The sequence below is a fragment of the Nomascus leucogenys genome, chromosome 4, assembly GCF_006542625.1.
Source record: "Nomascus leucogenys isolate Asia chromosome 4, Asia_NLE_v1, whole genome shotgun sequence".
NCBI classification, from domain to species: Eukaryota; Metazoa; Chordata; class Mammalia; order Primates; family Hylobatidae; genus Nomascus; species Nomascus leucogenys.
The window spans coordinates 102,244,521-102,270,144 of NC_044384.1; the positions used below are offsets into that span (position 1 = coordinate 102,244,521).

A 25,624-nucleotide genomic window follows, 5' to 3' on the forward strand; every position below is an offset into this window, starting at 1 on the left:
TGCAGTGAGCCAAGTTGTGCCACTGCACTCTGGCCTGGGTGACAGAGAGAAACTCCGTCTCAAAAAAAAAAAAAGAAAAAAAGAAAAAAAAAATTAGCTGGGCATGGTGGCAGGCGTCTGTAATCCCAGCTACTAGGGAGACTGAGGCAGGAAAATCGCTTGAACCTAGGAGGCAGAGGTTGCAGTGAGCCGAGATTGCGCCACTGCACTCCAACCTGGGGGCGACTGAGCGAGACTCTGTCTCAAATAAAATAAAATAAAATAAAAATAAGAAATAAAATAGACAAAACTAGCAGGACGCAGTGGCGTATGCGTGTAGTCCCAGCTACTCTGGAGGCTGAGGTGGGATCACTGGAGCCCGCGAAGTCGAGGCTGCAGTGAACCGTGATCGCGGCACTGCACTCTAGCCTGGGTAACTGAATGAGACCTTGTCTCTAAAACAAACAGAAAACCCTAAAGTGGTTAGAAATCAGCAATGGATGAGGGTTCCAAGCACTCCACATCTTTGTCAGTCTTTAATTTTAGCCTGTCTAATGACTGTGTGGAGGTTCTAATTTGTATTTCCTCTAAAAATATTAAGTATCTTTTCATGGATTTATTGGCTATTTATCTACTTTTGCAAAGCGCGTGTTCAAATCCTTTCTCTTTTTTTTCCAATGGCTAATACTATTTTTGAGGTTAATCTAGGCTAATCACTGCTGATTTGTGTTTACGTATTTATATGCCTTTAACAGACTACCGGCCGGGCGCGGTGGCTCAGGCTTGTAATCCCAGCACTTTGGGAGGCCGAGGTGGGCGGATCACGAGGTCAGGAGATCGAGACCACGGTGAAACCCCGTCTCTACTAAAAATACAAAAAAATTAGCCGGGCGTGGTGGCGGGCGCTTGTAGTCCCAGCTACTCGGAGAGGCTGAGGCAGGAGAATGGCGTGAACCCGGGAGGCGGAGCTTGCAGTGAGCCGAGATTGCGCCACTGCACTCCAGCCTGGGCGACAGAGCGAGACTCCGTCTCAAAAAAAAAAAAAAAAAAACCACAAACAAAAAAAAACAGACTACCGCCCTAAGCAGTGAAAGAAACCCAAAGGGAGCCGAATGGCTTGCATACAGAAAGGCTGGGCAGTTGCTAGGCGCGGCTCGCGGGTAGTCTCTAAGCCTCGCGCAGTGACTGGCTGAAGAAGAACTTCCGTGGGAGGGGCGTGGTGACCCACGCCTGTAATTCCGGCACTTTCGGAGGCCGAGGTGGGCGGATTACTTGAGGCCAGGGATTCGAGACCAGCCTGGACAATATGGTGAAACCTCGTCTCCACTAAAAATTAAAAAAAAAAAATTAGCCGGGCATGGTGGCGGGCACCTGTAATCGCAGCTAGTAGGGAGGCTGAGGCAGGAGAATCGCTTGAATCCCGGAGACAGAGGTTGCAGTGAGTCGAGATAACGCCACTGCACTACAGCTGGGGCGACAGAGCGAGATGCCGTGTTAAAAACGAAAAAAAAAAAAAAAATTCCGCAGGCACTTCCGACTCCCGGCCGACCCTGAGCGTCGGTGATTGGCTGGGCTGGCCGTACGCGGGACCTCCCGGGAGTTGTAGTTCTTGAGGCTCGGCTGAGGATGCCGGGAAGGGCTGGTGGTCGGGGGCCTAGAGCGGCGGTTGCACTTAGTTGCGGCTGCTGTCACCATGTCCCGCGTTTTGGTGCCTTGCCATGTGAAAGGCACCGTAGCCCTCCAGGTGGGCGACGTGCGGACCTCCCAAGGCCGGCCTGGCGTGCTGGTCATCGATGTCACCTTCCCCAGCGTCGCTCCCTTCGAGGTGAGCAAGCCTGGTGGGCGCGACCGAGGCTCCCGGGCGGGGCCGACCTGGAATCTCGGTCGTTTCCCAGGCATTTAATCTTTTACAGGAAAGGCTCTGCCGTCTTCCTTGCGCTTGCAGATTAGTTAGTCATTCATTTATTTAGTCCTTCAGTTAACACATTTTTCCTAGAATTGAGCTTCCTGTCTTGTTCTCTGCTGTCTCTTGCCCACATCCAGGACAACGCTGGCATGCAGGTGGCCAGAGTGGGCTAGGTTTTGCTGGAAATACCAAATAGTGAACCAAAATAGAAGTTAGGGGTCATTTTTTCCCTGGCCACAGTTGGGGATCGCTAAGCAATGATTTACCCCAAAACTTGCCGCCTCCCCCCACCTTTTTTTTTTTTTTTTTTTTTTTTTTTGAGACGGAGTTCACTCTTGTTGCCCAGGCTGGAGTGCAATGGCACTATCTCGGCTCACTGCAACCTCTGCCTCCCGGATTCAAGCACTTCTCCTGCCTCAGCCTTCCAAGTAGCTGGGATTACAGGCATGCACCACCATGCCTGGCTAATTTTGTATTTTTAGTAGAGACGGGGTTTCTCCATATTGGTCAGGCTGGTCTCGAACTCCCGACCTCAGGTGATCCGCCCACCTCGGCCTCTCAAAGTGCTGGGATTACAGGCGTGAGCCACCGCGCCTGGCCACTCTTCCCCATTCTTATAGTCCCTGCCAGAGGTCACTTACCTCACCACCATCCCCATAATGACTCGAGTTGCCAATCTCCAGTTGCACTTCCACATCACTTGATAGAGTGACTGGACACTGCATGACTCAACAAAGAGGGCAAAACCCACCTCCAATGGCCTGGCATTGAGAGCCCTTTGTGTCTGTGTCCCACCTGTTTCTGTCTCTTTTTTTTTGTTTTTGAGATGGAGGTTCACTCTTGTTGCCCAGGCTGGAGTGCAGTGGCACTATCTTGGCTCACTGCAACCTCCGCCTCCTGGGTTCAAGCAATTATCCTGCCTCAGCCTCCCAAGTAGCTGGGATTATAGGCACCCACCACCACACCCGGCTAAATTTTTGTATTTTTTAGTAGAAACGGGGTTTCACTGGCCGGGCGTGGTGGCTCAAGCCTGTAATCCCAGCACTTTGGGAGGCCGAGGTGGGCGGATCACAAGGTCAGGAGATGGAGACCATCCTGACTAACACGGTGAAACCCCGTCTCTACTAAAAATACAAAAAATTAGGCCGGGCGCGGTGGCTCACGCTTGTAATCCCAGCACTTTGGGAGGCCGAGGCGGGCGGATAACGAGGTCAGGAGATCCAGACCACGGTGAAACCCCGTCTCTACTAAAAATACAAAAAAATTAGCCGGGCGTGGTGGCGGGCGCCTGTAGTCCCAGCTACTCGGAGAGGCTGAGGCAGGAGAATGGCGTGAACCTGGGAGGTGGAGCTTGCAGTGAGCCGAGATCGCGCCACTGCACTCCAGCCTGGGGGACAGAGAAAGACTCCGTCTCAAAAAAAAAAAATACAAAAAAAAATACAAAAAATTAGCCGGGCGTGTTGGCGTGCGCCTGTAGTCCCAGCTACTCAGGGGGACTGAGGCAGGAGAATGGCGTGCACCCGGGAGGCGGAGCTTGCATTGAGCCGAGATTGCACCACTGCAATCCAGCCTGTGGGACAGAGAAAGACTCCGTCTCAAAAAAAAAAAAAAAAAAAAAGAAACGGGGTTTCACCATGTGGGACGGGCTGGTCTCGAACTCGTGACATCAGGTGATCCACCTGCCTGGGCTTCCCAAAGTGTTGGGATTACAGGTGTGAGCCACCGCGCCCAGCCCTGTCTCTCTGTCTCAGGAGCTTTGTGCTGTGGTGTGTGGTTCTCCCCCAAGCTGTTCCTTACCATCAGCTGGGAAACTTAATTAAAGAGCCCAACCTTGGAAATCCTGACTTAGTAGACTAAGGTGAAGCCTGGATAATTTATTTAGTAACACATTTTCTTGGGTAATTCTGATGAGTATCCAATGACAAGATCCACTGCAGTAGTCAAGCCGAATCACTGGCTGTTCCAGTGGTACACCAGGTTCTCTCACCCTTTGGCAATTATTTGTATATGCTACTTTTACATTATCTACATTTCTTTTTTTTTTTTTTTCCCTAAGAAGGAGTCTCGTTTTGTCACCCAGGCTGGAGTTACAGTGGCTTGATCTTGGCTCACTGCAACCTCCACCTCCTGGGTTCAAGCAGTTCTCCTGCCTCAGCCTCCCGAGTAGCTGGGACTACAGGCATGCCACACCACGCTCAGCTAACTTTTTGTATTTTTGGTAGAGATTGGGTTTCACTATGTTGGTCAAGCTGGTCTCGAACTCCTGAACTCAAATGATCCGCCCGCCCCAGCCTCCCAAAGTGCTGGGATTACAGATGTAAGCCACCGCACCCAGCCTACATTTTCTACATTTCTTTTTTTTGAGACGGTGTCTCGCTCTGTCGCGCCCAGGCTGGAGTGGAGTGGCGTGATCTCAGCTCACTGCAAGCTCCACCTCCTGGGTTCACTCCATTCTCCTGCCTCAGCCTCCCGAGTAGCTGGGACTACAGGTGCCCACCACCACGCCTGGCTAATTTTTTGTATTTTTAGTAGAGACGGAGTTTCACCATGTTAGCCAGGATGGTCTCGATCTCCTGACCTCGTGATCCGCCCACCTCGGCCTCCCAAAGTGCTGGGATTACAGGTGTGAGCCACCGTGCCTGGCCACGTTTTCTACATTTCTTAGTCCACTTGGTGAACTCTTCCTCCTTCAGGCCTCATATGTACATTTTCTGCCTCTTCCAGGGTTAGAACTCTGCCCTCTAGCAGCATCTTGGACATGTGGCAAGATCTGCAGTCATGGTTTGTTTCCATGACCTACTCATTTAGACTGTGAACACCTTTAGGAAGGCAGAATTGTCTTTGGGCCCTAGTGATACTTGTTGAAATTGTTAATTTAGTAGAAGAGTACATTCAAAGGGGAAGAGGCAGGTGGATCACCTAAGGTCAGGAATGTGAGAGCATCCTGGCCAACATGGTGAAATTCTGTCTCTACATAAAAATACAAAACAATTAGCTGGGAGTGGTGACATGTACCTGTAGTCCCGGCTACTAGGGAGGCTGAGGCAGGAGAATCGCTTGAACCTGGGAGGTGGAGGTTGCAGTGAGCTGAGATCACACTACTGCACTCCAGCCTGGGCAACAGGGCAAGATTTCCTCTCAAAAAAAAAAAAAAAAAAGCAGGGAAGGAAGAGGTGGCATCTTTGACCTTTGAGCTTTTCAGGCCCTGGGCCTGGGTCTGACTTGTTGTAATGGGTTGTATGTGTTCTAGTTGCAGGAAATCACTTTTAAGAATTACTACACAGCTTTTTTGAGCATCCGTGTCCGTCAGCACACCTCAGCACACACACCTGCCAAGTGGGTGACCTGCCTGCGGGACTACTGTCTAATGCCCGACCCACACAGTGAGGAGGGAGCCCAGGAGTATGTATCGCTGTTCAAGCATCAGGTCAGCTGGGCCTCAGGATGGCCAGGGCAGCCCAGATGAGGACTTATCAGAGGTGGGGGTATTGGATCAATATACCAAGAGGGAAGAGGGGGCCAGTCTGGCCTAGACTGTGGCTTCCAGGGAAGTGCCTTGGAGGGACTGCTGTTCCTTCCTTCCCAAAGGCCTGCGGGGTGGGCAGCATTCTGGCTCATTGCTGGTTGGGAGGCTTTTGGGCAGTGAGCTGGGTCCTCGCTGGGTCCTTGTGTGTGTGTGTCAGATGCTGTGTGACATGGCTAGAATATCGGAGCTACGCCTGATTCTGCGGCAGCCATCACCACTGTGGCTGTCTTTCACAGTGGAGGAGCTGCAGATCTATCAGCAGGGACCAAAGGTAAGTGACTAGCTCAGCTGCTGGCTGGCCCTTTCCCCAGAAAGCTTCTATGACTGGGAAAGCTAGGTGGTGGGGTGGGTAATGGGTGAAGATTGTGAATGGGGCCTTCATGGAGGTTAGCTGGGTGTGAATGCTGGAAGCTCACAATGAGAGGTGAGGCCATGTCCCCACATCCCCTGACCTTTGGGGCCACCTGCTACTTTCAGAGCTGGAGCCTTTAGGTGCTGGGAGACACTTTTGAGCTTATGTTTCTGAGGACTCCGTCTGCACAGCAGGAGAACTTAGGTAGTCTGACTGTCCCTTTAGGTCTCTGTGGGCTCCCTAAACAGGGTTTTCCCAGTGTCTGAGGCCCAGGGGCCCTTCTCTTTGCTCCTAGGACCTTGGAACCTGGTCCCAGAGCTGTCCACTTTGTCTCACTCAGGGCAGTACATCTTTGCTTTGCAGAGCCCCTCCGTGACCTTTCCCAAGTGGCTCTCCCACCCAGTGCCCTGTGAGCAACCTGCACTCCTCCGTGAGGTAAGCCCTCACCCTAGGTAAGAACCACGTGTGAATGGCTCTAGTGTCCAGCACAGGCCAGGTGGACCCCTTCCTGTAAAATTCTGGGGCTGGGCCCAGGGCCCTTGGGTGTTATCTTCCTCCTGGGTATTCTGTGGGATTTGAGGCATCTCTGTTGTGGGGCTACATCAGGCCCTAACCTCATGTTTCATAAGCCATCTGAGAATGTTCTTGGTCTCAGCTGGAGGGCCCCTAGCCCAGGTTGGCCTCTCTGGAGCCCTAAGGGCACTGCTGGGGAGAGACCCATGGCCACTGACCCCTCCTTCTGGAGCAGGGTCTCCCAGACCCCAGCAGGGTATCCTCCGAGGTGCAGCAGATGTGGGCACTGACAGAGATGATCCGGGCCAGTCACACCTCCACAAGGATCGGCCGCTTTGATGTAAGTAATCGCTTCCCTCTGCTTGGCTTGCTTTGCCCTGAGCAGATCAGACCTGATGGTCTTTTGTATTTCAGGTGGATGGCTGTTATGACCTGAACTTGCTCTCCTACACTTGAATGGTTGCTCCTAGCCAAGATGTTGGCCTTTCTGTGCCCACCCAGACTTGGTTTTGGCCACCAGAGGCTGAAGTGTGTTTCCTGTGCATTCCAAGTGTTGCCTGCATGCCTGTTCTGTCTGGGCCACGTTCACAGATTCAAGATTCTCAGGGGCTTACCATGTTACTTCAGCATGAGCTCCTGGCAGGGGGTGCTCTGTCTTCGCCTGGCTGCAACTCAATTCTTCCTTCTACCCAAAAACACTCGTCAGTTGTACTTACTGAGAATCCCTGAGTGCCCTCTGCCCCTTCTGCCAACATGCACATTCCTGTCTTCTGCCTGTTCCCTCACCTCAGTGCAGTAGGGCTGGGCTGACCTACTAAAACCTGCTCCATGTATGGACCTGGAAGGCCATTGCTGCCATGGCACTTGGGACACTTGAGGAAGAAACAGAAACCTTATTTCTTCCTGTGTGTCCCCTAGTGGTTTTCTTTCCATTTGTGTTATGCCACAGAAAGAAATTTCCTGTCTAAACTCTTCTGCTGCCTGCCTAGGAAGGAAACCTGAAGATTTGGGCAGCCTGAGTCTCTCGGTTTCTGAGCTGGCTGCTGAATATATGTTCAAGTGGGTGTGCCCATAGGGCCTGGGCACGTGTCTCTAGCAAAACCAGGGCCTGAGAATAAGAACTGGGACCCTTCTAGGCAGGGCGCGGTGGCTCACGCCTGTAATCCCAGCACTTTGGGAGGCTGAGGCAGGTGGGTCACCTGAGGTCAGGAGTTCCAGACCAGCCTGACCAACCTGGAGAAACCCCGTCTCTACTAAAAATACAAAAAATTAGCTGGGTGTGGTGGTAGGCACCTGTAATCCCAGCTACTTGGGAGGCTGAGGCAGGAGAATCTCTCGAACCCGGGAAGTGGAGGTTGCGGACCTGAGATCGTGCCATTGCACTCCAGCCTGGGCAACAAGAGCAAAACTCCATCTTAAAAAAAAAAAAAAAAAAAGAACTGGGACCCTTCTGCCATCTGACATAGCCCAAAGCACATCTCTATCCTTTCTCCCAGTTGCCCCTCTCCTTTTTTGTTGTTTTTTTTTGAGGTGGAGTTTTGCTCTTGTTGCCCAGGCTGGAGTGCAGTGGTGCAATCTTGGCTCATTGCAACCTCCGCCTCCCGGGTTCAAGCGATTCTCCTGCCTCAGTCTCCCGAGTAGCTGGGATTACAGTCATGTGCCACCATGCCTGGCTAATCTTGTATTTGTAGTAGAGACGGGGTTTCTCCATGTTGGTCAGGCTGGTCTCGAACTCCCGACCTCAGGTGATCCACCTGCCTTGGCCTTCCAAAGTGCTGGGATTACAGGCATGAGCCACCGTGCCTGGCCTGCCCCTTTCCAAGAGATATGCTTAGCATGATGAGAGATCAACCACGGTGGGGAGTGGGTCCAAGTAAGGGTTCCCATTGTTGCATTTTAAGAGGCCTAGGTCCTCCATTAACTCAGGCCAACCATTAAGTGATGCAGGCTGCTCTTCCTTCATGTGAGAAAAACCTGTTTCCCTCTGGTTCTTCCTGGCTTTGCACCTGTTGGCTATTACAAAGCAGTACTGCAGTATGTCTTGGACCTGGAAAGTTGGACATGTGTGCGGCTCAAACAGTTTTCTTGGGGGAGTTCAGTGACCTTTTGGTGGCCACCCTCTGCTCTCACCTGTGAGTTCTTGCAGGTGGCGACTTTATCTGCAAGGTCACTTACATAGCCCCACTCAGCTGCTTCGGAAAGCGTGATGGAGCAGTAGTCCTCAGTGTGTGTGTGAGTGAAGAGGACCTTATGGTAGCAGAGACCATGCTTCATTCCTGGCTGTGTCCCCATCCGAGGGCCTGGTATGCAGTAAGATCAATAAATACTTATAGAATGCATGACTGCTGGCTGCCTGTGTCTGCCTGGTGGGAGAGCTGTGGAACTAGGGGTCCACATGAGGACAGACTACTGTGGTGCTGCCTACCTGCCAGGCTGGCCCACCTTCCCCACCCCCACTTGACCTTACTCTCTTGAGGTCCTAAAGGTATGATTCAGACCTTTCAGCCCTTTCCAGAACTTTGACCCTTTGGAGACAGGGTGGTTCTGCAGAGGGCGGTTCTGCAGGGGGCGGTCTAGCCCCTAGCTTTGTTCTGGGCAGCCCAATCAGCTCTGGATTGCCCAAGCTGCCCTGAAGAGCCAGCCGAAAGAGCCGGAGGCTGTTTCCCTGTGGTTGCGAGTTCCTGCATTCTCTGCTCTAAATCCCAGCCTGCCCTCGGGGCTGCCCACGCCCCCTTCAGATCCTTTGCTCCGGAGAGAGACCTGTCCGAGCAGAGGCCTGGACTACATCTCCCGGCGTGCCTGGCAGTGTGGTGGCCTCTGTGCGCCGTCTGCACTCGTTGCAGGCGACGATGCAGAGGGCTGTAAGTGTGGTGGCCTGTCTGGGCTTTCGCCTGCAGGCATTCCCCCCGGCGTTGTGTCGTCCACTTAGTTGTGCACAGGTGGGATAGAGGGTGCGGATCCTGGAGGGTGGGGGAGGGAAGCGGCTGGGGACTAGGGCCCTGGTGGCACTAAGCCCAGCCGCCCGCAGGAGGTGCTCCGCAGGACACCGCTCTATGACTTCCACCTGGCCCACGGCGGGAAAATGGTGGCGTTTGCGGGTTGGAGTCTGCCAGTGCAGTACCGGGACAGTCACACTGACTCGCACTTGCACACACGCCAGCACTGCTCGCTCTTTGATGTGTCTCATATGCTGCAGGTGAGCCGGGGGAGCACGCTGGCCGCCTGATCAGGCCTTCCTCCCTGTTTAGAGTGGTCCACTCCTTGGCTTTGTTTGCTGTGAACTGGATTCCAAGGACAGCCTTCCCAGAAGAGCTAGAGGTCATGGGGGTGTCATGGATAGGTCAATGGCCCCAAGGAAATGAGCTCAGAGGGTCTCATCATCTCATCCTTCTAGCTTGCCCCAACTAAGTGGTGTGCCTTAATGTCCTGGGTTTTCCAGGGCTGACACCCACTCTCATGTATTGGGCTGGGTGTTGGTTTGAAAAGGGGTTATTTCAGGAAAGTGCTAGGTCCTGTCCAGTTCCCTGGCAGTCGCCCCGCACAGAGTGATGGGGGAGGTCAGGAAATCAGAAGGTGGTCCTTTGCCACGTACAGAACCAAAAGACTGGTTAGTCACTTTGGGTGGGCTGGACTGCACTGTGGATGGCAGGGAGGATGCATCCTTGCTTAGTGGCCTTTTGGATTGTAGCTGTTGCAATGGCCTGAGGCTTTCAATCTCTTCCCCAGACCAAGATACTTGGTAGTGACCGGGTGAAGCTGATGGAGAGTCTAGTGGTTGGAGACATTGCAGAGCTAAGACCAAACCAGGTGGGCCCTTTTGTTTCTGCTCTATGAGTTTTCTTAGTCATGAGCCAGCAAATGGGCTGAGTCCCTACCTCAGGCTTAGGGGCACAGAGATGAGTCAAACACAGCTTCTCAGGGCTTGCAGTCTTGGACAGAATCCCTGAGTCATTTCCAGAGACACAGACATTTGTAGGGAGGGGAATATCCCAGCCTTACTACATCAGGCTAGGAGGCCAGAAACCACGGTTAATATGCTACTTTCTGGCCATCCCTTCTGCCTAACCCCTCTCTATTCAACATGTGGTCCCTGGCCAGGCGACGTGACTCAAACACCTGTAATCCCAGCACTTGGGGAGGCCAAGGTGGGTGGATCATCTGAGGTCAGGAGTTCGAGACCAGCCTGGCCAACATGGCAAAACCTCGTTTCTACTAAAAATACAAAAATTAGCCGGGCGTGGTGGCACGTGCTTGTAGTCCCAGCTACTCAGGAGGCTGAGGTTGCAGCGAGGTGAGGTTGCACCACTGCACTCTGGCCTGGGCGACAGAGCGAGACTCAGTCTGAAAAGAAAAATAACAACAAAGTGTGGTCTCTAAACCAACGTCTTTGGAGCTTGTTAGGAATATACTCTCAGGCACTGCTCCAGACCTGCTGAATCAGAACCTTCATTTTAACAAGATCCCCAGGTGATTCATGTGACCCCTCAACCTCAGGCTTTTTGTCCATCCAGTGGGGAGGCTAAGGAAGTTTTTGGGGGGCATTGCTATGGAATACTTAGGAGAGCCTGAGATCATCAAGATGACCTTTGAAGCTTTTGTTCTGTGGGTTGGCACATGGGCTGAGTCGTCCCAGGTTTGGGTAGGTGAAGCAGCAGGTCCTAGGTGTCATAGATTAAGCGTAAGATGGGGCTCTCAGTACAGAGTGGGGAGGGGTGCAGAGGTCTCACCAGATCAGGGAAGCACCCCAAGGTAGGGAGGGGATGAAAACTTACTTGGTGCATGAGGATCAAAGACCTTGGACTTGGGCCCAGACTTGTACCTTGCACACCCTGAGTCCTTCACATTAGGGTTCATAACCTTTTGGTAGCTAAGTGGGTCCAGGGTTGTGTCTGGCTCACCCTTGGCCTTGCCCTCCTGGACCTGGAAGCCAAAACGCTCCACTTTGGTCCTAGGGGACACTGTCGCTGTTTACCAACGAGGCTGGAGGCATCTTAGATGACTTGATTGTAACCAATACTTCCGAGGGCCACCTGTATGTGGTGTCCAACGCTGGCTGCTGGGAGAAAGATTTGGCCCTCATGCAGGTACACCCCCTCTGTGTTCTAGGCACCTCGTCTTCCTTGTTCATAGAGCAGCATCCTTGTTGTCCAAGACAGGGTTGGCACAGACAAGGGACCTGGAAAATGGCTGAGTGAATGAACAGCTATGAGACTCAAGAGCAGGCCCTCTCTGGAGCATGCCAGGGTTTGGTGGTGGGGGATTACCAGGCATGGGAAGGGGGTCTTGTCCCCTCTGGTGTGAGGTGGCAGAACTGGGATTGGGTCATCTCTATCACTTAGTAGCTATGTGACCTTATAAGATGGGAACCAGCCTACTACCTTTTTTTTTCCTCCCTCCTCCTCCTCTCCACTGTCTCACTACTGTCCAGCTCTGCAGTGTCCAGCCCATGGTAGGTGCTCAGTAAGTGGCCCCAGATGCTCTTGTGTTTCTGTCTTTTAGGACAAGCTCAGGGAGCTTCAGAACCAGGGCAGAGATGTGGGCCTGGAGGTGTTGGATAATGCCCTGCTAGCTCTGCAAGGTGAGAGGGCTGGGCTGGAGTTGGAGCCAACCTTTGCCTTCCTGGCTTCATTGACTGCTTAGCACAGAGGCCATACCAAGAAGAAGGTGTGGAAGGTGTGATACTTGTGTGCCATAATTTTAAGTTTGGTATCTTGCCCTCTTCCTACCTACCACAAGGGTCCATGGGCTAGGGACAAGGGCATCTTCTCCCACTTGCAGAGTAAGACGTGCTCAGGGCTTGTTCTCGTCCCTGAATAAGGCTTTAGTCCAGCTTTGAGGGATGTTGGGACCTGGATATTTGGTCACTGGCTCCCTGGGCTCAGGCCCCACTGCAGCCCAGGTACTACAGGCCGGCGTGGCAGATGACCTGAGGAAACTGCCCTTCATGACCAGTGCTGTGATGGAGGTGTTTGGCGTGTCTGGCTGCCGCGTGACCCGCTGTGGCTACACAGGAGAGGATGGTGTGGAGGTGTGTCAAGAAGTGGTGTAGGGGGCAGTACAGGGCAAAGATGCATGTGAGGGGTTGGGGGTATGTGGTACAGGGAGCTTCCCATCTGCCCTCTGGTGTTTCATACAGATCTCGGTGCCAGTAGCGGGGGCAGTTCACCTGGCAACAGCTCTTCTGAAAAACCCAGAGGTGAAGCTGGCAGGGCTGGCAGCCAGGGACAGCCTGCGCCTGGAGGCAGGCCTCTGCCTGTACGGGAATGACATTAATGAACACACTACACCTGTGGAGGGCAGCCTCAGTTGGACACTGGGTGAGCTGGGCCAGCACTCAAGGATAGGGTCCTGGAGGTTGGGGTGACCCTTAATAAGACTAGCCAGCCCATGACTCCTCCAAAGGTTATGTAGCCTGGAGCCTTCTTGAGCCTCCCTTCCCTGAAGGTGCCACTGTGGCTTTGCCCATTAGAAACTGAAGATGTTGGCCGGATGCGGTGGCTCACACCTGTAATCCCAGCACTTTGGGAGGCCGAAGCGGGCGGATCACGAGGTCAGGAATCAAGACCATCCTGGCTAACACGGTGAAACCCCGTCTCTACTAAAAATACAAAAAAAAAAATTAGCTGGGCATTGTGGCGGGCGCCTATAGTCCCAGCTGCTCGGGAGGCTGAGGCAGGAGAATGGCATGAACCTGGGCGGTGGAGTTTGCAGTGAGCCGAGATCGCGCCACTGCACTCCAGCCAGGGCGATAGAGCGAGACCCCGTCTCAAAAAACAAAAAAAGAAAAAAAAGAAACTGAAGATGCTGCCGGGCATGGTGTCTCACACCTGTAATCCCAGCACTTTGGGAGGCCAAGGTGGGTGGATCACGAGGTCAGGAATTCGAGAATAGCCTGGCCAACATGGTAAGACCCCGTCTCTACTAAAAATATAAAAATTAGCCAGGCATGGTGGCGGGTGCCTGTAATCCCAGCTACTCAGGAGACTGAGGCAGGTAAATCACTTGAACCTGGGAGGCAGAGTTTGCAGTGAGCTGAGATCGTGCCACTGCACTCTGGGCCTGGGGGACAGAGTGACTCCATCTCAGAAAAAAAAAAGAAGAAACTGAAGATGCTCAGCAGGTGGGCAGCATGGCCTCTAGGGGATAGGAGGTGGTTGGTTGGCTGACGGCAGTGAGGGGAGGAATAGAGCCTGGAGTAGCCCAAGCGAAGGGGCCTTGATGCTAGATAGTGTGTTACTTGAGGACCTCATAAGGACCTCCTGTGGCCAGGGCTTCTATGGGCTGTGGCTTATGTCTCGTGTCATTCTCCAGGGAAGCGCCGCCGAGCTGCTATGGACTTCCCTGGAGCCAAGGTCATTGTTCCCCAGCTGAAGGGCAAAGTGCAGCGGAGGCGTGTGGGGTTGATGTGCGAGGGGGCCCCCATGCGGGCACACAGTCCCATCCTGAACATGGAGGGTATCAACATTGGTAGGTGGACCAAGGAAGCTGGGAAGCCCTTGTCTCTTCCCCAGGAGGGTGGGGGCACCGGCAGGGTGGTGCTGATGCATGGCTTATGCTTGCTTGACAGGTACTGTGACTAGTGGCTGCCCCTCGCCCTCTCTGAAGAAGAATGTGGCGATGGGTTATGTGCCCTGCGAGTACAGTCGTCCAGGGACAATGCTGCTGGTAGAGGTGCGGCGGAAGCAGCAGATGGCTGTAGTCAGCAAGATGCCCTTTGTGCCCACAAAGTACTATACCCTCAAGTGAAGCTGGCTTAGGGTGGGGCTGTCCCTTCCAGGAGTTTTGCCCCTACAAGGGGTCAGTCAAGAAGCTGAGGCAGAACTCACTGGGGGTGGGCAGTTAAGGTGGAGGCTGATTCTAATTGTCTGGTTGAGGAGCCACACCACCTATTCCCCCCACCTAACTCATGCCACTCCAGCTTCCTTCAGGACCCTGCTTCTGAGTGACGGACCAGCTCACACAATGTCTTGTTTCAGTCCATGATCCCACTGACCTACTCTTGCCTGCTGGAGAGTAATGAGAATCTTTGGTTCTGCCATCTCTCCCACTCTGTCAGGTGCTGGCTGTGGAGCAAAGGCTCACCTTTGCGGGGAAGATAAAACCTGCCCAACCTACCTCACCATGGTTTTTCACATTGCAAAGGGTAATAACATGGGTAGTGTGGACTTAGGCTACCCTCTCCAGTTTGCTTTCCATAAATGCAAATTGTCCCTACTGCAAGTCAGGAATGATTGCTGACTCACAGTAGGGCTGCCATGCCTGTGTGTAAACTTAGGGATGGCTGAGGGAATACAGACTCACTCTTCCACATTCCCAAGTTGGTCTAGTGTGCTGCCCAGTGGCAAACCATGGCAGGCTCACCACCCATTCTGAGCTCCAGGGCTGTTGTAGGGCAGGGTGGGCTTCCTCCCAGACTTGCCTTACCCTGGGCTGACCTTTGCCCCTGGTATGCATTAATGGACTCCACTGAATCCTAAAAAAAAAATTAAACTTCATTCTTACTTGCCAGTCTCTAGCTTCATAGTTCTCTGTTCACAGGGTTCCTGAAATGCCAACCCAATGCCTGCCTTCCTGGCCTCCAAGACAAGCTTGGAATAGGTTCTCCTTGAAAGGGGCCAGTCTATAAAAATGGAGATATTGCCCCTGTTGGGCACCCCATCCCTGCTCCTCCAGGGAGCTGGCATCACCTCTCCCCTCCCTGCAAGTTGTTGCATCTGGGTCCCAAGGGGCAACAGCTTCCAGGATGTTCCCTCTCTCACTGCCCCTGTGCATGCACACCCTTGTTCTGTCTGAATAACCACAACAACCGATGCACTTCCGTGTTTAATAAGCCACATCCTCAGTTGAGCCTGGGGTGAAATGTGAGATCCTGACTCTGTGCAGTAGTATTAGTGGGTGGGCCAGGGGCTGTGAATAACATTATCCTCAGTACAGCCGCAATTCCAGGGCCCCCTACCACAAAGATGGCTTAGGCAAAGGCAGCCAGATGGAAGTGTGACATCCAACAGGGAGGAAGTAGGCAGGGGTCACTAAAGTGGCTGGTGGCCCAGCAGATGGAAACAGAAGTACGGCCACGAGGGAAGGAGGCAGGTCCAGGGCTACAGTGCTTTCAGGTACTGGTGTTTCTATAGGGGCATTTGCCACCCACATCTTTGGAAACTACCCTGGCCTACTGTGACATGGCAGGGCTGCCTGGTTCTTGAAGGCAGAGAAGATGCTAGTGGGGAGGAGCTGAGCCTGTGACGTGCATTGTGCCAGGTCCAGATGGGAAATGATGAGGCTGCAGGCTATGATGTGCACTAAATGCTTGGTACCATCCTATGAGGGGACAAGGTACAGACTCACATTCCCATAGGCACTTAAGCAGTGGTGGGTAGGAGGCTACCCCAGGGGTTCAGCTGTCCTCCTTCAGGTACTCAGCTTACCCCCAAGAAGGACTGAGAGGAATATGAGTAGGACAGTTGGCAGATGACAATTTCCTTTGCCTGGCTCACGGGAGAAGTCTGGTTGGGCCAGGTATGTGGGTGTTTGGTGCCTCCATCTGGATGATGCCAGCAGTTACACCACCCTGCCTTATACCTGAATGGCCAGCTAAATAACCATAGAGCTTAAGGTCTGGCTCAGGTCAGGATTCCCTGGCTCCTTGCCAACAAAGCAAAACCAGAGATTCAGAAAACTCAGGGCCTAGGAGAAAACAGACCTGCCTTACAAACCCCAGAGCTGGTCAACCTCAGGCTTCCTCTCTGGAAAAAAATTTTTTTTTTGAGATGAAGTCTCGCTCTGTCGCCCAGGCTGGAGTACAACGGTGCAATCTTGGCTCACTGCAACCTCTGCCTCCCAGGTTCAAGTGAATCTCCTGCTTCAGCCTCCTGAGTAGCTGGGATTACTGGTGTGCGCCACCACACCCGGCTAATTTTTGTATTTTTAGTAGAGATGGGGTTTTCACCATGTTGGTCAGGCTGGTCTTGAACTCCTGACCTCCTGATCTGCCTGCCTCAGCCTCCCAAAGTGTTGGGATTACAGGCGTGAGCCACCATGCCTGGCCAACTCAGGAAAAATTTTTATGGGGTCACATCTTCGAGATGGGAAGAGGGACAGGAAAAGAAACCTAAGACAAAAGAACTGATGGTCTTCCCAACCCAGAGGCTTCCTGAGTTATCACCCCTGAGAGAGGAGGAACACAATCTCTCTCCTTAAGGCACCCAGATAAGGGTACAGGCAAACTCTTCACTTGCCCAGTACCTGGGTGAGGAAGCAGGGTCAAGAGGCAGAAGAGGCCCAGCCCTGCAGGCACTGGGTACTCCCTGCTACCAACCCTGAACCCCCGGCAGTTGTCCCTGAGGTCTGGGGAGTAGCAGAACCCAGTGTAGAAGCCAGCAGACCCAGTGATGCCCTTGGAGACCCTCTGCTGCCTTCCCTTATTCTCTGTGGGTTTTGAGAGGTTCATTTGCTGCCATTTCCCTGAAAGTGAAGGAGAGAGAGAAGAGAGAGGGGTTATTCCATGGGCAGAACAGTTGCTGAAATTGGCTCTCCCAAGCTCCTTCTTGGGGGCTGAGCTAGGCTCAGTAAGGTCACATAACAATCCAGACCTCTCTGCTGATCTCCCACAGCCCACCCTGGGCCCAGCACCTTCTCCCTGCAGACCCATTCTTCTTCCTGGTTCTCCGTGTTAGTACGGCATTGCCATCCTTCTCTAGTTTTATTCTTTTTATTCATTATTATTGTTATTACTTTTCTTTTTTTTTTTTTTTTTTTTGAGACGGAGTCTCGCTGTCGCCCAGGCTGGAGTGCAGTGGCGCAATCTCGGCTCACTGCAAGCTCTGCCTCCTGGGTTCACGCCATTCTCCTGCCTCAGCCTCTTTGAGTAGCTGGGACTACAGGCGCCCGCCACCACGCCCGGCTAATTTTTTGTATTTTTAGTAGAGACGGGGTTTCACCGTGGTCTCGATCTCCTGACCTCGTGATCCGCCCGCCTCGGCCTCCCAAAGTGCTGGGATTACAAGCGTGAGCCACCGCACCCGGCCTACTTTTCTTTTTTTGAGACGGAGTTTCACTCTTGTCGCCCAGGTTGGGGTGCAATGGCAAGATCTCAGCTCACTGCAGCCTCCACCTCCTGGGTTCAAGCAATTTTCCTGCCTCAGCCTCCCAAGTAGCTGGGATTACAGGCGCCTGCCACCACACCCAGCTAATTTTTGTATTTTTAATGGAGACGGGGTTTCACCATGTTGGCCAGGCTGGTCTCAAACTCCTGGCCTCAGGCGATCTACCCTCCTCAGTCTCCCAAAGTGCTAGGAACAGGCGTGAGCCACCGTACCCGGCCTGTTATTTATTTGAGACAGAGTCTCACTCTGATGCCCAGTCTGGAGTGCAGTGGTGTGATCTGGGCTCACTGCAACCTCTGCCTCCTGGGTTCAAGTGATTCTCATGCCTCAGCCTCCTGAGTAGCTGGGATTACAGGCGTAGGCCACCATGCCCAGCTAATTTTTTCTATTTTTAGTAAAGACGGGGTTTCCCTGTTGGCCAGGCTGGCCTCAAACTCCTGACCTCAAGTGATCCGCCCATCTCAGCCTCCCAAAGTGCTGGGATTACAGGCATGAGCCATGGGGCCTGGCCTCTTCTCTAAGACAGAAACCTGGGCAGTGGCAGCCTTTCTAACCTCTAGTCCTAACTCTTGGACCCCTTTATCTACTTGCCATGAAGTAGGCATTTATAAAGGCAAATTAGATCAGACCACAGCCTTGCTGAGTTAGTCTCTCAATGGTTCCCAGGGTCCAACAAGCTCTCACATTCAAGCTCCAGCATCACAGTCTTACCTATTCTAATATGTCACCCTTATCCTTCCCTCTTAGCCTTGCTCTATCTATTCCCTTTGCTTGGTACACTTTGTTGCCCTGTGGCCTTTGATCTCGGCTTAGTTGTCTTTCTTGGGAGAAGCCTTCCCTGACCACCCTTGCCCCATGCACTGCTGCCCTCCCCTAATGAATCCCTGGCTCCCCATGAGCAGGGCCCGGGTTGTCTTTGTTCTCTGGGCCTCGTGTGGCCCCTATCATGTGATAGGGGCCCAGAGATTATCTGAATGAATGCCCTGATTAGTGAGTGCATGTTTTGCAGAAGAGGAGGCTGACCCTGATGAGGTCAATGTGCTAAGGACAGAGATTACTGCCTTCCCAACTGAGGGGATTGTGCGGAGTGGAATCCAACAAACCTGTCAGTTCATCTCTCTGAAATTATGACAATAACACCACCTATCCTACAGGCTGCTGAACAGCATGCTGATGGACTGTCCAGACCTTGCTGTCATCCTAACTTGAAGCCTGAGCTCTGCGTGCAGACTTGAAGCTTGCTGCAAAGGCCATTAAGCTGGTGGGCTTATAGCCTGAGAACTCCCCTCTCTGTCACCAGCACAGGAGTGTCCTTGGAATGCCAAGCATGGGGTTGCGGTATGGACAGATTTACTCACCACGATGGGAAATGCGTGGAGCCATCAGGCGTGGATCCATTCTGACCACCCAGACCTGGAGGCAAAAACACATCCAGAGCTGCAGCAGGCTGGGGTGGGAATCTGAGCAGGCATCAGCCCAGGTCAGGTTACAGACCACTGGTATTGTTTGGTGAAGTCTGGTGAGGGTCCTAAGGGACTAATGGTATTGCCAGGTGAGAGTTCTGAGGAACAGATACAATGTGATGGGTGGACTGGTGGGGATTCTGGCGTAAAATGGTATGGTGGCATGAGTCAGGGCACAACGTTAAGTTCTCCCATCCGAGTACCCGGCTTAGCTTCCGAGGTCAGATGCGTTCAGGGTGGCAAGGCCATGAACCAATGTTAAGTTCTGATGAGCCTCTTGCAGGATAGTGGGGAACCCAATGGTACAGTCGGGAGAGGGTGGGGGCGGGGGCGGCCAGCCCACGGAGGTTCATAGGAAGCCTCACCTGGACGGTGATACAACCCGGTCACTGTATTCCCGTAGAACCCCCACGCCAGCTGGATGCCCAGGAGACTTAACACCAACCACAGCAGCAGCAGCTTGAAGAGGGTCACGCGCATGTCCTGCGCCTCCCACTCCCGCAAGAACTCGCCGCCCAGCGCGCCCAGCGCGCCCAGTACCGTGGCCGGCAGAGCCTGCAAGGCCTGCCCAGACCAGGACTCCGCCATGACTGGCCCTCGCCCCACCCGAGGTACTGTCACCGTAGTCCCCACCACGCACGCGTGTGGTCTTCTGGGACCAGGCCCGTTAGTGCGCACGCGTAAATCCAAGCAGGGCGGGGCCTACTTCGCATGCGTGAAGAGTTGGCAGTTCGGGGAGGAGTATTAAAACCGCGCACGCGCACCTAACCCCACCCCACTTGCTTAAGGGATGAGTGACTCCGGGAGTACAAAATAGCAACCAGGTCTTTTATAGCCCCGGAGTTCCCGTGATGCCCCACGCGGCTGCAATGATTGGTTAAGGGTTTTGCTTTTAGGGCGTGGACGGGCTCCTGAGCAATAGTGGATGAGCTGTGAGTGCGCGCGCGTTCGCGGGGCCGCGACCTGTGCCGGCTCGAGCCCGCTGGGCACTCGGGGGCGCGCACGTCGTTCCCCGCCCTCCCGCCGCCGCCCGCCCTCGCTTTCTCGCGCTCCCCTCCCGCAGCCCGCGGTGCTCCGTGGGTTCTCTCGTTAGTCCACGGTCTGGTCTTCAGCTGCCCGCCTTCGTCTCCGAGCTTGCGACTCGCGGACCGGCGTCCCCGGAGCGAAGAGGCTGGACTCGGATTCGTTGCCTGAGGTGAGCGGAAGGGTTCCCTCCAAGCGCCGCGGGGCCCCAGGCCCGCCCGTCCGGGACTCTTCCGGCCGGCAGGCCGCCGCCCCGCCGCGGCCGCGGCCGCGGCCGCGCCCCACTGGCTGCTCGTGGCCGAGCCGTCCCTGGCCGAACCGCCCCTGGCCCCTGACCCTTGACCTGACTCGCAGCCCGAGCCCCGCGCCCCAAGCGGGGACCCCGCCCGCGCAGTCCCCGGAAGCGCGCCCCGTAGTCTCCTGTGCCCCTTCCCCCGCCCGGCCGGGCCTGGTGGAGCCCAAGCTGCCCGCCTGCCCGCCCTCGGTCCCGCAGCTTCCTCTCCTGGCAGCGCCGGGCAGGGCGGGGGCTTTGGGCCGGGCCCCGCGACCGCGCAATGTAGCCGGCCGCTGAAAGCGCGCGTGGCTGTCGGAGTTGAAATGGGAAAGTAACTCTTTACAACTCCATTTTGCTTTTTACGTTTAACGAGAAACGATAATCACTGTTTTATATTGATTAAAGTCCAGTTACACTTTGGGTAGGTTTTCTTTTAATGCAGACTTGTTGGAGACTGTGTAAGTAAGTAAAAGATTGTATTGAACTCAGAGGTATGATCTACGGCCATACCACCCCGAACGCGCCCGAACTCTGAAAGCTTTGGGGTCTGTATTGAGTGGAAAAGGGGTATTTTCCAGTTGGAAAAATAAAAAACACTCAAAACTATAAATGATTTAAGCGATGTTGCATGAAAATAGATGCAATGTTGCTTAGTCGAAGTCGCTGTATTGATTAGGAATGACCTAAACATCTGTACCTTAGTTACTGATTGGATCTACAGTTACAGGTTGTCTTCATTGAATAGCGCTATTTGCATCCAAGTTGATTTGTTCACAAACCTTGTTTAGTAGTTTACGGTGGAAAATTGGAATCCTTTTTACCTAAGAGTTGGTTCCACTTGTGTTTTTTAATAGTTCTGATTTTAAATTTTTACCTCTGTTGACGTGTTTGGTTCTTTTTGTCTTGAAGAAAGTCTTTTAAAATAAACGTTTCTTGCAGGTGTGTAAGTAAATTATATTTCATTCTGCCTTTCTGAAGGACAAAAATTGAAAAACCAAAAAACATCCATAATTTAAAATGTTGTATGTGGTGAGAATTTTTCAACCACTTAGTATCACCCAGATGTGTAATGTGTACCATGTGGATGATAGTCACCTTAGATGTGGCTAGATTGGCGGAGGTACTGTTTTGAGCATTTGGCACAAGTGACGTTGGACTGAAAAAAGACTAGTTTTTAATTGTAAAGAATGACTTATTGAAGGATCTCTGGATAACTTGTCTTAATTGGTTCCATCTACTTTTGTGGCGCACTGATGGCTCTTGGGGTCATTAAATATATAAGGTGCACCTTGGTTTGAGTTAAAGTCTGGTGCTAGATTTATCCTCTCTGTTCTCATAAAAATCGCTGTTGGAGGGAGGAAGAGAGTAGGAATACTGTGTAGTTCTTGAGTTTTAGATTTAAGAGGAATCTTTCAGGACTGGTTGTCCAACCCCATTTGCAGATGAGCAAACTTGAGTCCCAGAGACTTAAGTAAATTTCCCAAGATTATCTATCTAGTCAGGAGCAGACCAGAACTGTCTGTTCTGTTAAGGTATTCTCCATTTACTCCCAAGCAGTTGGCCTCCAGAGTCAGCTAAAATTCAGGACTTCCAGCTTATTCCATTGTTTCTTCTTTTAAACCTTGTTGATGGTGAATAGTTTGGGAGAAACTGTTCATTTGCCAAAAAATATCAGTTCATTAGCTTACACAGCACTCTCCCCTTGTTAACTGTATGGTCTTGCCTTCAATTGAGGGAGATAGATGAAGGTAGGAGGGTGCCTGGCTGGCCTAATCATGGCTTTAAGTGTTGGGATTTTTTTTTAAGGGACCAACTTCTAGAGCAAGGCCTACACTTTACTGCTTCAAAACCAAGATATTTAGGTCAGGCTAAGATATTTTTAGTTAACTGTGGGCACTTTTGACTATTGATCTGGGGTACTGCATGTATCAAACAATTCCCTGTGCACATGTATGTGGTGGTGGTGGTGGAGTATTTTCGTAGTCTTGATTTGTTTCCATTTGTCAGTTAACTCCTTTTTGAAAGTTTATTCTGGTCATATGGGGGTGTAAGTTATTAGGAGAGTAAAAACAGGCAGCTCTTCAAGTGTTTCTTGCCCATGGGGTGGAGTCCATGCAGTGACTGGAGAAGGTGCTAGTTTGCGTCTTTTTAATTGTGGTAGAGAGCTGAGAGATTTATGTTAACTCTGAGAAGAAAGACTGATAGTTCAGCTTCTAAGAGAGCTAATTTGAAGCTGCTGGCCTTCTGTAGACAGCACCTTGGGTTTAATTGCATTGTGGTTACTAGTGATTATGATAAATAGTACATAGTCACTGGATTTTAAAATTGGCCATATAGTTGTAGTTTTGTATTTATTTTTATTTTTGAAATGGAGTCTCTGTTGCCCAGGCTGGAGTGCAGTGGCGCGATCTCAGCTCACTGCACCGTCTGCCTCCTGGGTTGAAGCGATTCTCCTGCCTCAGCCCCTGGAGTAGCTGGGACTACAGGCACCCACCACCATTCCTGGCTAATTTTTGTATTTTTAGTAGAGACGGGGTTTCACCGTGTTGGCCAGGCTGGTCTTGAACTCCTGACCTCAGGTGATCCGCCTGCCTTGGCCTCCCAAAGTGCTGAGATTACAGGGGTGAGCCACCACGCCCACCCATATTTGTAGTTTTAAAAGGATCCTGGCTGGGCACGGTGGCTCACGCCTGTAATCGCAGCACTTTGGGAGGCCGAGGCAGGCAGATCACGAGGTCTGGAGATCGAGACCATCCTGGCTAACACGGTGAAACCCTGTCTCTACTAAAAATACAAAAAAAATTAGCTGGGCGTGGTGGCGGCCGCCTGTAGTCCCAGCTGCTCTGGAGGCTGAGGCAGGAGAATGGCGTGAACCCGGGAGGCGGAGCTTGCAGTGAGCTGAGATCGCGCCACTGTGCTCCAGCCTGGGCAACAGAGCGAGACTTCGTCTTAAAAAAAAAAAAAAAAAAAAGGATCGTAAGTATTTTGCCTGACTCTACCATTTAGTTTATTCCTTTATTTACCTGTCCAATGGAACTGTTTGCTTGTAACTACACATTAATACAACTAAATTTTGAACCTATTAATGTTACATGCCTTGCTATACTTGGGGCTCTTTGGGGACATTCTCATTAAGTATTTGTGGGATTAAAATTTCCAAGACAGTTTGAAGTTTGTAATTACTATAAAATCCCTCATCTTTAATCTGTGGAGCTGTAGTATCAAGTGAAGGCCTCGGTATGTTCATAATTACCATAGTCATGTGACTGAAAATCAGGCACTGAAGCTGCTCATTCTGGGTGTTGGTCTCAGTTTATTGATGCTTTCTCCAAATACATTTTTATAGCTAATAATAATGAAAAACATCAAATACACTTGCAAAATTGCAATCAGTATGCAGTTTATGCCAAACTGAGCTTGATTTCATTTTTTTAAGAGGATGAGTATACATATTTAAGCATATGTATGTGTGTGTGTGTATATATACGTATATATGTGTATGTGTATATATGTGTACGTATATATGTGTATATATATGTGTATATATGTGTATATATGTATATATAGCATATATGTGGATATACGTATATATACATATATGTGTATGTGTGTATATATATGTGTGTGTATGTATATATATTTTCTCTTTTGAGACTGAGTCTCACTCTGTCATCCAGGCCGGAGTGCAGTAGCACTATCTTGGCTCACTGCAACCGCCGCCTCCTAGTTCAAGTGATTCTCGTGCCTCAGCCTCTGGAGTAGTTGGGATTACCGGCATACGCCACTGTGCTCAGCTAATTTTTGTACTTGTAGTAGAGACGGGGTTTCACCATGTTGGCCAGGCTGCTCTCGAACTCTTGACCTCAGTGATCTGCCCCCTTTGGCCTCTGAAAGTGTTGAGATTGCAGGTGAGAGCCACTACACCTGTCCATATTTAAGCATATTTATAGTAGTATCTTACATTTAAGCGAAGGGAAAGAGGAAAACATACACAGCCAATGAAGTAAGTTTGAAGTGGAGTGAAAGGAAAAGTTGGAGGTAAAAAGAGGTTAGAGAGGTGGGCAGGGGCCAAATCATATAGGGCCTTTAGGACATGGGAAATTCTTTGGATTTGTTCTGAGATTAGACGTCATTTAGATATTCTTTAGAAAGGGAATGACATGATCTGATATTAAAAAAAAAAATTAGAATCACTGTAAGTAGGAGTAGATCTAATTCCATTCTGACTAAATAGTAAACTAATATGGTAATTTGGAGAAATACAAAAAGGAATTCCTGGCTGGGAGCAGTGGCTGATGCCTGTAATGCCAGCACTTTGGGAGACCGAGGCAGGTGGATCACTTGAGGTCAGGAGTTTGAGACCAGCCTGGCCAACATGGTGAAACCCTGTCTCTACTAAAAATATAAAACATTAGCTGGGCGTGGCGGCAGGCGCCTATAATCCCGGCTATTCAGGAGGCTTAGATAGGAGAACCACCTTAACCTGGGAGGCGGAGGTTGCTGTGAGCTGAGATCCCGCCATTGCATTCCAGCCCGGGAGACGGTGCGAGACTCAAAAGAAAAAAAAGGGAAAGGATTTCATAATATTAATTTCGTTGACTTAATGACTTCAGCCTATTTTATTTGAAGTCATTGGTTCTTCTCTTGAGACAGGGTCTCACTGTCACCCAGGCTGGAGTGCAGTGAGTTATCTTTGTTCACTTCAATCTCTGTTTCCCAGGTTCAAGCGATTCTCGTGCCTCAGCCTCTGGAGTAGCTGGGACTACAGGTGCGTGTGTGTGTGACCATGCCCGACTAATTTTTGTATTTTTAGTAGAAACGGGGTTTCACCATGTTGGCCAATGGCCTAGATCTCTTGACCTCGTGACCTCATGACCTGCCCATCTTGGCCTCCCAAGGTGTTGAGATTACAAGCATGAGCCACCAAGGATTTGTTTTTTAAATTTTTTTGCTTTTTTTTTTCTTCTTCTTTTTTTTGTACTAGAGTTGGGGTCTTGCTATGTTGCCCAGACAGATCTTGTACTCCTGGGCTCAAGTGGTCCTCCTGCCTCAGCCTCCCAAAGTGCTGGGATTACAGGTGTGAGTCAAACGATTCTCGTGCCTCAACCTACCCACTAGCACTAGCTCGATTACAGGTGCCATCCACCACCTGCCCACCACCCTCGGCTAATTTTTGTATTTTGTATTTTAGTAGAGACAAGAATTTTACCGTGTTGGCCAGGCTGGTCTCAAATTCCTGACCTCAGGCAATCCACCCGCCTCAGCTTTCTGCTGGGATTACGGGCGTGAGCTACCATGGCCAAGATTTTTAATTTCTGAAGCTTATAGCTGCTCTAAAGCACAAGGATTCAGTTCCATGATTTAAAAAAGTTGCTTGTTTTGACTTCAAGTATATGGTTGAGCATTCTAATTTTCGTTTTGTGTACATTTTTATTTTACTGTATTCTTACGGCCATTGTATCCTACTCTGTATGTTGCAGATGAGT

General features: G+C 51.4%; 4 protein-coding genes across 7 annotated transcripts in view; 3 read left to right on the forward strand and 1 right to left on the reverse strand.

Annotated features, from left to right (window-relative positions):
- The first annotated feature begins 1,581 nt into the window (after positions 1-1,581).
- NICN1 (nicolin 1) lies at positions 1,582-8,619 on the forward strand. Its single transcript, XM_003257063.4, has 6 exons — positions 1,582-1,804; positions 5,136-5,312; positions 5,569-5,682; positions 6,127-6,198; positions 6,512-6,616; positions 6,691-8,619. Exons 1-6 carry the CDS (start codon positions 1,673-1,675, stop codon positions 6,730-6,732), a joined length of 642 nt encoding a protein of 213 aa, XP_003257111.2. The 5' UTR covers positions 1,582-1,672; the 3' UTR covers positions 6,733-8,619.
- A 383-nt stretch (positions 8,620-9,002) lies between these two features.
- AMT (aminomethyltransferase) lies at positions 9,003-14,784 on the forward strand. Of its 4 annotated transcripts, none has more exons than XM_030811772.1 (10): positions 9,045-9,215; positions 9,305-9,472; positions 10,003-10,083; positions 11,229-11,360; positions 11,776-11,854; positions 12,159-12,304; positions 12,413-12,593; positions 13,588-13,743; positions 13,844-13,947; positions 14,253-14,784. In XM_030811772.1, the coding sequence occupies exons 1-10, from the start codon at positions 9,126-9,128 to the stop codon at positions 14,373-14,375; spliced, it is 1,260 nt and encodes a 419-aa protein (XP_030667632.1). In that variant the 5' UTR covers positions 9,045-9,125; the 3' UTR covers positions 14,376-14,784. The 4 variants fall into 4 exon arrangements, with proteins under 4 accessions (XP_030667633.1, XP_030667632.1, XP_030667634.1 ...); XM_030811774.1 differs by having other exon boundaries at positions 9,051-9,137; XM_030811773.1 differs by having other exon boundaries at positions 9,003-9,215; positions 13,844-14,784.
- Positions 14,785-15,086: 302 nt separating this feature from the next.
- Positions 15,087-19,713, reverse strand: TCTA (T cell leukemia translocation altered). The gene is made up of 3 exons (XM_003257056.2): positions 19,207-19,713; positions 18,737-18,791; positions 15,087-16,737 (listed from the first exon to the last, which is right to left on the reverse strand). Exons 1-3 carry the CDS (start codon positions 19,427-19,429, stop codon positions 16,695-16,697), a joined length of 321 nt encoding a protein of 106 aa, XP_003257104.1. The 5' UTR covers positions 19,430-19,713; the 3' UTR covers positions 15,087-16,694.
- RHOA (ras homolog family member A) overlaps positions 19,245-25,624 on the forward strand; it is a 57,850-nt gene continuing 51,470 nt past the window's right edge. Inside the window, exons 1-2 of the mRNA XM_030811776.1 lie at positions 19,245-19,452; positions 19,738-20,036. The gene's annotated coding sequence lies outside the window, so the exon portion shown is untranslated. The remainder of the gene's footprint in view (positions 19,453-19,737; positions 20,037-25,624) is intronic.